Raw genomic sequence first — 13,179 nt, 5'->3', positions numbered from 1 at the left:
TAATTGATGAAATTTGCATGATTATTGATCTGAACTGAATCACTGAACTGACATGAGCTGTTGAACTTTGCAACACTGACATTGTTATTGAACTGAACTGAATTCACATTAAACCAAACTGAGTTGAATAATGACACTATTATCTGTTTTGTCCTACTTTACAGTTGAAATTGCATTTGAAGAACAACATCAACGCTGCTATGTTTATTATTATCCTGTTTATTACTGAGGAGTAATATAAATAAATATGAATGTAGGTGACTTGCAATTTTTGCATATGCAAATTGATAATTTTCATATCTACCTGCATTGCTCGGCTCACATCATCAGCAGGATTTAAGGCGATCACTCCGAGGCCAATGTCTGCAGCCTTGAACTCCAGCATGGCTGTTGCTAGGCTCGATTCATTCGTCGATGGCCCGTTTGTGAAGAACACGGCCACTTTCCTCATAAGCCTGCTCTTTCGGACTCGTTTGAAGACGTTCCGGGCCACGAAGCTCATGACTTGTCCGATGTCTCTGGGTTTTGTGGTTTCTTTTAGAGCGACTGATTCTATCGCTTCCTTAAGGGTATTCTTCTTAAGGTGGTCTGTGAAACGGATCAGATTCCGGGTCTCGTTGCTGTAGGAGATCACAGACACTCGCGCTCCCCATGGACAATTAGTCTCAGCAATGAAAATGTCTTCCAATAAGGACAGAGCAGCAGAACGCATTCGCTTGAACGCTTGAGAAATCACACCCGCAGACATGTCCAATGCTATCACCAGGTCTGTGGGGTAAACTGGACACCGGCTACCATTATCTAAAAGCATTTTGAAAAAGAAAAAAAAAACAATAATACAATTTACTATTTGCTGAAAGTTACAGATAAATGAGGCACTGAAATGTTAAAATATAAAGCAAAGCATACCAGAGCAGCAAGCTGTGGAAACAAAATGAAAGATAAATTTAGATACATTTCAAATGATTTCAAGGTTTAACATAGGGTAAATGGCACACATAAGGAATTATAAAGAGAGAAATAAAATAATTTAATGAGGTAATACTAACGACTAGAAATTACTAGCAGTCATTCTGCCTTCCATTCTTTGGATATTAGGCGCTCTGAACTTACGACAGTTTTTGCGAATGTATTCGACCAGGTCACATTCCTTGACGTTCAGAAGCAGAAAAGAAGGACAGAAGTAAAACGATCAAACCTCTGGAACCAATGAGTAATTTAATACTGTTTAAAGATAATGTATATCAACCAACAGGCATCAGACTGATTCCAGGAGGTCCTTTTTCACCCTAAAAATAAAATTTAAAAAGTACATAAACAAACAATAAATAAATAAGAACAGAAACATCTCAGTACACCTTATTTACATTTGCTTAACCCTCTGGGCCTCTTCATTTTTGGGTCACACTTGCTACATGGTCAAAAGTGACTTGAAATGTAACTTTTATTTTTTTTTTTCACGAAAAAATAAAATTATTAAAATAAAAATAAAATATAAGTAAAATATTTTTGTCCAATAATATTTTTTGATTATTATTTAGAATTTTGAGAGGATTTTATGATACTAATATTTATACAAATCTTATGAAATTTGTTATACTATTTTTTCCACGGTAGTGTTACTTTATTTTTCAAAACTTTAACATATTCAAACCATGTCCATGTTTTTTTTTTTTTTTTCGTATGTTCATATACCTAATTTGACAAAAGTCACCAAGAGTTATCGCACTTCAATGAAGCCAAAAAGTTTTAAAAATTCAAAATGTAATTTTTCGTTTAGTTCTGAAGAGGCTCAGAGGGTTAAATTGACAATGGTATATGATGTATATATATATATATATATATATATATATATATATATATATATATATATATACACACTACATCATAGATCATAGATATATAAATATTTATCTAAAAAGTAAGAAAGTGTTTGCAGATGACTGACCCTGTGTCCGTCCATCCCATCCTCTCCTGGAGCACCTGGAGGACCTTGGTGACCAGTGTTTCCCTGATTACATCAATACATAATACAACATAACTGCATACATTTCAAACAAGTATCCTGCAAATATACCTTCTCTGTAATGTTAAGAAAATAATATAATTTAAAAACGCATGACTGTTTTGGTGGACATCAACTTCAAAAGGTAAATAAACAAGCAAAAAGTGAATTAAATAAAAGTGTACCGGTTTTCCTTGATAACCTTTATGTCCTTTACTTCCACTGGATCCTTTGGTACCATCCTCACCCTATTATCATAATCACTGATATGAATAATGTTACATATTGTTATATTAATTTAAAATTATTATTATTATTATTATTAACAGTTACATAATTACATAAAATGCCTAGTGATGAGCTACAACAGATGTTTAACTAGCTTTAACACACCTGCAAACCATGGAGGCCAAAGTATCCAATGTTTCCCTAAAAGCAATTTTATTCTGTTAGTTGAATATCCATAAACATACACAACGGAGAGAAAACAAGTTACTGTATTTTCCAGAAACGAATGTTTGCACTTTGCTCATGGTTCTTGTGCTTGAATTTGTTGTAATATAAATCATAGTATGTTTGTGTACATATAGCACAGGTACCTTGTGTCCTTTGGGCCCAGAAGGTCCATACTCATCTCTTCCATCTTGGCCCTGTTTGTATAAAGTCATGAATTAAACTGGAAAGTCACACAAAACTATTTCATGTGGTTTAAAAGGGCATTTTAACATTTTCAAGTCAACAATGCACAAATGCAACAACTGACCGGAGGCCCTGTGAATCCCTCTCGTCCCAGCGATCCCTTCGATCCTGGGTCACCCGGAGGACCCTAAACACGTGCAGGCACAGTGTGAAAACAGGAGCACATGAATGGGTGCCATCAGAATGAGAGTCCAAAACGCTGATAAAAACATCACAATAATCCACACCACTCCAGTCCATCAATTAATGTCTTGTGAAGTGAAAAGCTGCGTTTTTGTAAGAAACAAATGCATCATTAAGATGTTTTAACTTTAAACTGTTGTTTCCGTTGCTAAAATACAAATCCTCTATCCATAATATACTGCTTTCAATTATTATTGTCTTGTCTGAAACAGGAAAGACTGGCATAAGCGAAAACGGTCCAAAACAGTTCGAAACAAATATTACTTGTGGATTATTGTGATGTTTTTATCAGCTGTTTGGATTCTCATTCTGACGGCACCCATTCACTGCAGAGGATCCATTGGTGAGCAAGTGATGCAGTGCTAAATCACTCCAAACTTCGATGTATCAGTCTTACATACCCTTGGCCCTCTGGGTCCTCGACCTCCCTTTAAACCTTCAGTTCCAGGTGAGCCAAAGGGACCCTATGAAAACACACATGGTTCTCTCAACAGTCACTGCATTGTGCTTTCTGTGTTTTATATCATAAGTTTTGTGCTCTAAGGGTAAAAAAAATAAATAAATAAAAATGAACATGCAACTGGTTTAAACAATTGAAAACAAACCTGAATTCCAGGTACACCTGGAGGACCATTGTCTCCTTGAGACCCTTTTGGGCCTGGTGGTCCCTGAACAGACCAAAAATAAATTGATCAGGGAAGTATAACCGTTCATAGAATCAAACACTAACATCAGAAACCTGTTATCTGCGTGTTTCTTTTTAAATTAGGGTGAAAAGTTCCAGTTCTCACCACTTGTCCAGGGTAACCAGGAGGTCCTGGCTGTCCAGCTTCTCCTTTTAAATTTGAAGATGCACCCTATACAGATACACACATTTACCATTACCACATTACTACAGCAGAACAGACCAGAATAGATTATAATAGAAAAGAACAAAACAGACAATAGAATGTTATTTAAAACAGAATAGACTTTTAACAGTTCAGAGATGAATGGTATGGTTACAAAAGAACAGAACAGATTACAAAAATATAATAGCACATAATAATAATAATAATAATAATAACAGTATAGTTAGAATTAAGAGTAGATTAAAACATGCAAGATTAGAAAAGAATGCTATAGAATAGAACAGAACTGAAAGAACAGAATCTTTGTATATTTTTTATGCTACATTACCGGCAATCCTGGTCGGCCTTTACTTCCTGGAGCACCCTACAAAAATATAGAAGTTATCTGAAAGATAAAACTTCATGAAGGATGAAAAAAGGATATCCAGGCAATAGATGTTAAATACCCCACACAGAAGGTCAGATGTCAAGAACATCATAATACGAAACATTATCACACATACCGTTCAAACATTTGGGATCAGTAAGATATTTTAATGTTTTTGAAGTCTCTATGGTCAAAAATACAGTAAAAACTGTAATATTGTGAAATATTATTAGAATTTAAAATAACAGTTTTCTATTTTAATACATTGTAAAACAATTTATTCTTGTGATGGAAAGCTGAGTTTTCAGCATCATTACTCCAGTCTTCAGTGTCACGTGACCCTTCAGAAATCATTCTAATATGCTGATTTGGCGAGAAACCTTTTTTATTATTATCACAGCTGATAATAGTTACGCTGCTTAATGAAAGTGTGGAAACCACGATACAGTGACTTTTTTCACGATGCTTTGATGAACAGAAAGCTTGAAGAACATAATTTATTAGAAATATAAATCTTTCGCAGCATTATAAATGTTTTGTCATTTTTGATCAATTGAATGTGTCCTTGTTAAATAAAACTTCTTAAAAAAAAAAAGAAGCTCAGTGAACTTCAGTGTATCTGTCTGTAACACATGCACATTTTAAAATGCAATATGATATTGTGTACAAATGTTTAAGCATGATTATTAAACTATTTCAGGATGGAGTGACACTGAACAGTACAGAAACTGCATTTTCAAACAAAAGTACTCGTGCGTAGAGTTTGGGTACTAATATGGACTTTTAAAGTACAAACATGTACCTTTAAGCATTTGTACTTTAGTGTACCATCCCAGTGATAGCTTTGCATCTTTTGTTTAGTTTTTTCCTGAGAGTGTTCTTCCAGTTAGAAGCTAGCTACTACAGTACTAGTACAGGTAATACTCACAGGATCACCATTATCTCCATGTCTGCCTGGGGGTCCAATAGGCCCCTGGTCACCCTGACAACAAAACACAGTCATAACACACTTTTACTGATACTGGTTACACATTCTTGTAACACGGTGAAAAAAAATGTGGTTCTAAATCTGAGATGTTTCTGATATTTGGTCACTTGATTCTCTTTTATTAGAAGTTCTTCATTTGGAATTGTTCTCAATAAAAGTCAAAGCAAGAGCCAAAAAGGAAAGATAAATTATGAAGGGGAGCAGCAACAATTGTGTCTATGTCAAATTGCACAAATGTGTTAGTCGTGTTAAAATTAACAATGTTAAACACACAGTATATAATTAATCAAGTGTTAAGAGCTAACTTTGACAGCCTACAAAACCCAAAGTCACACGGGAGAATTTTGAAGTGGTATGTATACATAATAACAGAGGAAAAATGTAATTACACAACATTTGACTAATGACACATCACTACTGAAATAGAAACATTATGTCACTCTTACACAAACAAATCGAGTGAACATTTTCCAGAAGGAGTGTAAAAAAAAAAGACCCTCACCGGGAGCCCAGTATCTCCCCCCTCTCCTTTTGGACCTGGAACAGTGTTGTCTATTCCTGGTGAACCCTGTTAACACAAACAGAGAATCACATGCAGACAAATCAAGTCAGCTTGTTTAGATGGTAAAAAACAACTACTGTAAACGCAGAGGAAGACCTACAGGATCTCCTCTCACTCCACTGTGTCCCTTAGGTCCAGGTCTGCCTTTGAAACCCTTCACACCCTAAAAGACAGAAATAACAGTAAGGAAGCCACTGGATTGTTTTAAGTAAGCAGACAGATGTGATCAAACGCATGTGTGATAACGTAGTTACAGCACTGCCCGGGTCTCCTTTAAGTCCTGGAAGCCCATTTAGGCCATCATCACCCTGCAAACAACAGAAACAGAGAACAGTGAATCAAATGACTCGGTGAATCATTTAGTGAATCATTTAGTCACCTATGTTTCATAGGTCACTTATATTGGGTTTAATGTATTGCAGTTTACAAGGCAGCACTTCACTGATACTCCCCAACTATTTATATTACTTGATCACACTTATGATTACGGATATTTCAAGTATGAACTACTATGTAATGACTTACATAGAAAGAGAGAATGTTATACTTTATAGAAGGTTTAACTATGTATAATGAAATTTAGGATTTTAATTCAGATATTTTCAAAATCAGATGTCAATGGTTGCATTTTCATGCAACTTTTTCATGCACAAAATAAAACAACAAAAAAACAGAAAACAAGACTAAAACTGATTTGCATAGAACAAAAGCCCTAATTCCATTTAGATATCGTCGCAAATCTATATCTCTGTTCATTGTATATTTCTCAGTATATTGCATGTTTTATTGTTCTAGAATTTACAACATATTGGTTTGCTACCTTAACTCTGTAATTTCTACTCCAACAGAATAAATAAACTTTACACTGCTTTTTGAAAAAATTCTAATATTTATATCTAATTAACATATTATTTTACTATAGTACATGGAAATGTAAGTGTAGAAAAGGGCAGAGGAGAGAAATGAAGATGATACCTGTTCTCCATCCACTGCATCCAGCCCCTCCTCCCCATGTTCTCCCTGTCAGACAGAGGTCAAAAGGGTCACACACACTTATAGTCTGTTTAGGGAAGTAATCAACAACCACTGAACACAAAAACTTGTACTTGCACTTGTTTTTGACTCTAAAAAATGTAAACGCAGATGGAAAAACTGCCTCATGAAAAAATTCTTAATGAGAATCTGAATGTTAGCGATTTTTCCCCTCACATTCTGTTATTGCAAAAAAAAAAAAAAAAAAAACATCTATGAAAATAGTCTTAATATCTCATGCAATTTTGCTTCTCATGTAAATTTGACTTGTAACATGTTTAGTTTCATTTTTTTTTTTTTTTTTTAAACAAGACCGATACAAATTAAAAACCTTTACATTGTTTTTGAGGTGTAAATTGTAGAAAACAGCAGAACAAACAATTATTAAAGCACTTTAAAAAATAATGTTAGTCTTTTTCAGTGTATATTTTTGTCTGAACAATAACTGTTTAAGTGGGAGCAAAGTAGTGCTAACAGCCTGTAAATAGAATAATAACTTGTTACTCACTTTATTTCCAGTGTAGCCTTTCTGGCCCTATTAAAATGAGATTTAAAAACAATTCCTTTATTCAGCACAGCTGTAAAACATAATCTCATCTGGTTTAAATGTCCTCATATACAGGAACATTAAACACCGACATAAACATCCTAGTCATGCAGTTAGTAAAAGTAATCAAATCAGTCACACTTAAATGTGCTTGCAACAAATAACAAAATATTACACCATTTTATTTTTATATTAACAATTTTATTCATTGATTCATCATTTTTGATGATTACTTCTTTAGAGTAGGAAGAGAAAAAATACCAGTTTAAAGTTCTATTTACAAGTGGTGTATGAAGATATACTGTACTATCTTGCATACTAAGATAAATCCAAAAATTCCAAGCAGAACATTGCACTGATGCAAACGACAACAAGAGATGCATCTCCAATGATAATCGTATGTTACATTACCTTCATTCCTCTGTTTCCAGGGCAACCGTTAAGTCCCTGAGGTCCATCCAGCCCTGGTGGTCCTCGCTCTCCCTGCCAGAAACAAGACGGAAAAAAGACTGTTTATCCATTGCATATACAACTTACATGCTCTATAAAACATGTGTATTCTGTCATATATTCAGTATGATCAGTGACATATTGCTACAGATGAGGACTCGGGGCAAATGTTATCAGCTATACATTGTCCTGTGAATTATTACAGCTGAAATTTCTGAATTGAACTTTTAACAGGCAAAAACATTGGATTACACTTTATTTTGATAGTCCACTTTAGCCATTCTACTAACTATAAGTAACTACATGTCAACTAATTCTCAATAATTTGCAACTACATGTCTACTAACTCTCAGAGTGGACTGTTAGGTTACATTTAGGGTTAGTAGAATGAGTTGACATATACAGTATCTCACAAAAGTGAGTACACCACTCACAATTCAGCAATCATTTTAGTATATCTTTTCAAGGGACAATACTCTAAAAATGTAAACGCAGATGGAAAAACTGCCTCATGAAAAAATTCTTAATGAGAATCTGAATGTTAGCGATTTTTCCCTCACATTCTGTTATTGCAAAAAAAAAAAAAAAAAAAACATCTATGAAAATAGTCTTAATATCTCATGCAATTTTGCTTCTCATGTAAATTTGACTTGTAACATGTTTAGTTTCATTTTTTTTTTTTTTAAACAAGACCGATACAAATTAAAAACCTTTACATTGTTTTTGAGGTGTAAATTGTAGAAAACAGCAGAACAAACAATTATTAAAGCACTTTAAAAATAATGTTAGTCTTTTTCAGTGTATATTTTTGTCTGAACAATAACTGTTTAAGTGGGAGCAAAGTAGTGCTAACAGCCTGTAAATAGAATAATAACTTGTTACTCACTTTATTTCCAGTGTAGCCTTTCTGGCCCTATTAAAATGAGATTTAAAAACAATTCCTTTATTCAGCACAGCTGTAAAACATAATCTCATCTGGTTTAAATGTCCTCATATACAGGAACATTAAACACCGACATAAACATCCTAGTCATGCAGTTAGTAAAAGTAATCAAATCAGTCACACTTAAATGTGCTTGCAACAAATAACAAAATATTACACCATTTTATTTTTATATTAACAATTTTATTCATTGATTCATCATTTTTGATGATTACTTCTTTAGAGTAGGAAGAGAAAAATACCAGTTTAAAGTTCTATTTACAAGTGGTGTATGAAGATATACTGTACTATCTTGCATACTAAGATAAATCCAAAAATTCCAAGCAGAACATTGCACTGATGCAACGACAACAAGAGATGCATCTCCAATGATAATCGTATGTTACATTACCTTCATTCCTCTGTTTCCAGGGCAACCGTTAAGTCCCTGAGGTCCATCCAGCCCTGGTGGTCCTCGCTCTCCCTGCCAGAAACAAGACGGAAAAAAGACTGTTTATCCATTGCATATACAACTTACATGCTCTATAAAACATGTGTATTCTGTCATATATTCAGTATGATCAGTGACATATTGCTACAGATGAGGACTCGGGGCAAATGTTATCAGCTATACATTGTCCTGTGAATTATTACAGCTGAAATTTCTGAATTGAACTTTTAACAGGCAAAAACATTGGATTACACTTTATTTTGATAGTCCACTTTAGCCATTCTACTAACTATAAGTAACTACATGTCAACTAATTCTCAATAATTTGCAACTACATGTCTACTAACTCTCAGAGTGGACTGTTAGGTTACATTTAGGGTTAGTAGAATGAGTTGACATATACAGTATCTCACAAAAGTGAGTACACCACTCACAATTCAGCAATCATTTTAGTATATCTTTTCAAGGGACAATACTATAGAAATGAAACTTGGATATATTTTAGAGTAGTCAATGTGCAACTTGTATAGCAGTAAAGATTTTCTGTCCTCTGAAAATAATTCAACACACAGCCATTATTGTCAAAAAAGCTGGCAACAAAAGTGAGTACACCCTACGTGAAAACAGCTACACGTCGTTTAACCATGTAAAGCTACATGTCCTATTCATCATGTTCATGTTTTTGTCTGCTTGACAGGACCATACAAATTTGTGTATCTTGTTTTAGAGCAGTTAAAATTTGGTGCTTTGAGTACAATTCTCTCATACGGACCACTAGATGTTCAACATGGCACCTCATGCAAAGAACTCTCTGAGGATTTGAGAATTAGAATTGTTGCTCTCCACAAAGATGGCCTAAGCTATAAGAAGATCAGTAACAACCTGAAACTGAGTTACAGTACAGTGGCCAGGGTCATACAGAGGTTTTCCAAGACGGGTTTCACTCGGAACAGGTCTCGCAAGGGTCGATCAAAGAAGTTAGGTCCTCGTGCTGTGCTTCAGGTGCAGAAGCTGGCTTCCAAAAACAGATGCATGAGTGCTGCCAGCATTGCTTTAGAGGTTGCAGAAGTGGAAGGTCAGCTTGTCAGTGTTCAGACCATACACCGCACACTGCAACAAGTCAGTTCTGAAGCTGGCTCACAAAAAGCCTGCAAACAGTTTGCTGAAGACAACCTGTCCAAGAGCATGAATTACTGGAACCATGTCCTGTGGTCTGATGAGACTAAGATAAACTTGTTTGGCTCAGATGGTGTCCAGCATATGTGGTGACGCCCTGATGAGGAGTACCAAGAAAACTGTGTCTTGCCTACAGTCAAGCATGGTGGTGGTAGCATTATAGTGTGGTGCTGCATGAGTGCTGCTGGTTCTGGGGAGCTGCGGTTCATTGAGGGAAACATGGATTCCAACATGTACTGTGACATTCTGAAGCAGAAGATGATGCCCTCCCTTCAGAAACTGGGCCGAATGGCAGTTTTCCAACATAATAACGACCCCAAACACACCACCAAGACGACAACTGATGAAGCTGAAGGTGAAAGTGATGGAGTGGCCAAGTATGTCTCCAGACCTGAACCCTATTGAGCACATGTCGGGCATCCTCAAGGGGAAGATGGAGAAGCACCATGTGTCTAACATCCAGCAGCTCCGTGAAGAGGATGCCAGCAACAACCTGCGCAGCTCTGGTGAACTCCAAGCTCAGGAGGATTAAGGCAGTGCTAGATAACAATGGTGCCCCTACAAAATATTGACACTTGGGACACAGTTTTGACATGTTCACTTAGGGTGTACTCATTTTTGTTGCCAGTTCTTTGGACAATAATGGCTATATGCTGAGTTATATTTAAAGGACAGTAAATTTGTACTTCTATACAAGCTGCACATTGACTACTCTAAAATATATCCAAGTTTCATTTGTGTAGTATTGTCCCTTGAGAAGATATACTAACATTTTTGCTGAAATGTGACTCACTTTTGTGAGATACTGTACTTGCAAAGTTTCTCATAGCCAGTATGTTGTATGTTGTGGACCCATCAAAATAAAGTGTTAGAAGAAATTAAGCAGACAGTCTACTAATACTCGAATGACTGCTAGTTGACATGTAGTCACAAAGTTACTTACTGTTAGTAGAATGTCTAAAGTGTACTATCGAAATAAAGTGTTACAAAACATTGTTTTATCAGGCAATGGTCAATCTGAAATTTTGGGCTATTTGGATTTTCATGAAATGTTTCAGACTCGTAGAAAGAAAACACAAAATAAACTTTTAAGTGCCTATTGCCTATCTATTGGTATCTATCTGGCATTTCAATTTCAGTACCTATCCTTAAAGGCCCTTTTCTCAAAATGTGTTCTCAAAAAGTAGCACTTACATACACCAGACTTTCCTATCTATATTCTGAGATTTTTTTTACAGAAGAGTTTGTATATATAAAATATATAATAATGCAGTGACAAAAAAATTGATATCCAAAATCTCTTCTGTATAAACATTTGACTCTAATATGTCAGCATAATAGTCAGATTCATTCTGTTCTTGAAATGTTGCTTATTATTATTGCTTTGCTTATTTAAACATAACATTTCATATTTTTTATCCTATTCACTTAGGGTGTCTCATCTTTAGTACATGTAATGTGAAGGTCATGTGACATCATGTGACATCAGAAATCAGGCTGACAGTTTCACTTACCATACTGCCTTCATCTCCCGGAAATCCAGGATGACCCTTCCGACCAGTGAAGCCCTAAATAATAAAAGAAAACAGGAATGCTGACACATAAAACCTGCATAGGCATAGGCAGAATTTCTTGAAGACATCGCTGCCACGTTCCTGACGCGAAAACTGTTCAAAAAAATTCAAGCAGCCTTCTAACTAAGACACCTCATTTTAGTCAAATTGCATTTATCACATTTAGTCACAATGCATTTACCATTCACATAAGGACATAATGCATCAAGCTCACTGAGAAAAAAATCATCCAAGATAAACATAGTGATGGAAATTATGTAAAACCACACTTATTTTCAACATTATCAGAATTGAGGGGCTCTGACCTTCTGATTCGGGTTTCCAGGGAGTCCTCGTGGTCCAGGTATACCGGCGCATGAACAAGGTACATCACAGCATATCCTCAGTGCCACTGTTTCCTGAGGCGAGAGAAAGGCGCACAATGAGTGAAACGGTTTGTATTTTGTTGCTGAAGCCATGGATCTAATCGAATTTTAGGGTATTTTACCGCAACTGTATCCGTCACTTGGCAGAAGCTTGAAAAATTTGAAAAGTGACATTCCTGAAAACTATAAACACATCTACAAGCTACAGAATAAGGTAACACTTTATTTTAAGGTGCCCATAATACAGAGTAATTACCTAGTTAAGTACTTAGTAGTAGCTGTTGTACTTACATGAAACAAAATGTACTTACCATGTAACTAAGTTATGGAACAGCCTGTACTTACAGTTTGTAATTATGTAGATGTAATAGGCAGCTACTGTTACACATATGTAACAGACCGAGTCTGTTACACAGCTACTTATGTAACCAAAAGATTGTTACATATGTGTTGCAGACTTTATACAACGTAATTATAAATGTAAGTACACAGACATAATCTACTTAAGTGTAGTTCATGTGTATCTATACTGTACACCTTTTCCAGCAGCACCTTAGTTTCATTTAACCCACCAGTACACAGCTTAAATACATGCAATACATTTCTAATTACATTAAAATTTCAGAATATTACACAGGCATAAGCTACTTAAAATAAAGTGTATCAAGATTGTACTTAAGTGTACAAGTAGCTGTGTAACAGACTCGGTCTGCCTATTACATCTACATAATTACAAACTGTAATTACAGGCTGTTCCATAACTTAGTTATATGCTATGTACATTTTGTTTCATGTAAGTACAACGGCACTTAGAGGCTTTTGCATCTGAATTCTTCATATATGTATATATATATATATATATAGCTGACAACACTATTTTATCTTAACAAGTTAAAGGGAAGTAGCTAATAGCCTCCATTTAAAATACACAAAAATACAATCAATACAAGATTTCTTTCAGAACAGCTAATGTTGAGCTATTGATGCAACTTGTGCAGAAGGCATAA

The 13,179-nt window shown here is 35.2% G+C and overlaps 1 protein-coding gene across 1 annotated transcript in view; it reads right to left on the bottom strand.

Moving 5' to 3' along the window:
* The window catches only part of LOC131551937 (collagen alpha-3(VI) chain-like), a 48,061-nt gene that overhangs the window by 15,257 nt on the left and 19,625 nt on the right, over nt 1-13,179 (bottom strand). Inside the window, exons 14-35 of the mRNA XM_058795194.1 lie at nt 12,113-12,205; nt 11,748-11,801; nt 9,019-9,090; nt 8,571-8,597; nt 6,631-6,675; nt 5,910-5,963; nt 5,756-5,818; nt 5,596-5,661; nt 5,034-5,087; nt 4,067-4,102; nt 3,679-3,744; nt 3,493-3,555; nt 3,289-3,351; nt 2,769-2,831; nt 2,605-2,655; nt 2,399-2,434; nt 2,191-2,253; nt 1,949-2,011; nt 1,254-1,289; nt 1,063-1,150; nt 910-921; nt 305-801 (exon numbers count right to left, since the gene is read on the bottom strand). Coding sequence (XP_058651177.1) covers nt 305-801; nt 910-921; nt 1,063-1,150; nt 1,254-1,289; nt 1,949-2,011; nt 2,191-2,253; nt 2,399-2,434; nt 2,605-2,655; nt 2,769-2,831; nt 3,289-3,351; nt 3,493-3,555; nt 3,679-3,744; nt 4,067-4,102; nt 5,034-5,087; nt 5,596-5,661; nt 5,756-5,818; nt 5,910-5,963; nt 6,631-6,675; nt 8,571-8,597; nt 9,019-9,090; nt 11,748-11,801; nt 12,113-12,205 — 1,665 coding nt within the window. The remainder of the gene's footprint in view (nt 1-304; nt 802-909; nt 922-1,062; nt 1,151-1,253; nt 1,290-1,948; nt 2,012-2,190; nt 2,254-2,398; nt 2,435-2,604; nt 2,656-2,768; nt 2,832-3,288; nt 3,352-3,492; nt 3,556-3,678; nt 3,745-4,066; nt 4,103-5,033; nt 5,088-5,595; nt 5,662-5,755; nt 5,819-5,909; nt 5,964-6,630; nt 6,676-8,570; nt 8,598-9,018; nt 9,091-11,747; nt 11,802-12,112; nt 12,206-13,179) is intronic.

The sequence above is a fragment of the Onychostoma macrolepis genome, chromosome 13 (genome assembly GCF_012432095.1).
Source record: "Onychostoma macrolepis isolate SWU-2019 chromosome 13, ASM1243209v1, whole genome shotgun sequence".
Classification (NCBI taxonomy): Eukaryota; Metazoa; Chordata; class Actinopteri; order Cypriniformes; family Cyprinidae; genus Onychostoma; species Onychostoma macrolepis.
This window is presented reverse-complemented; position numbering and strand designations above follow the sequence as displayed.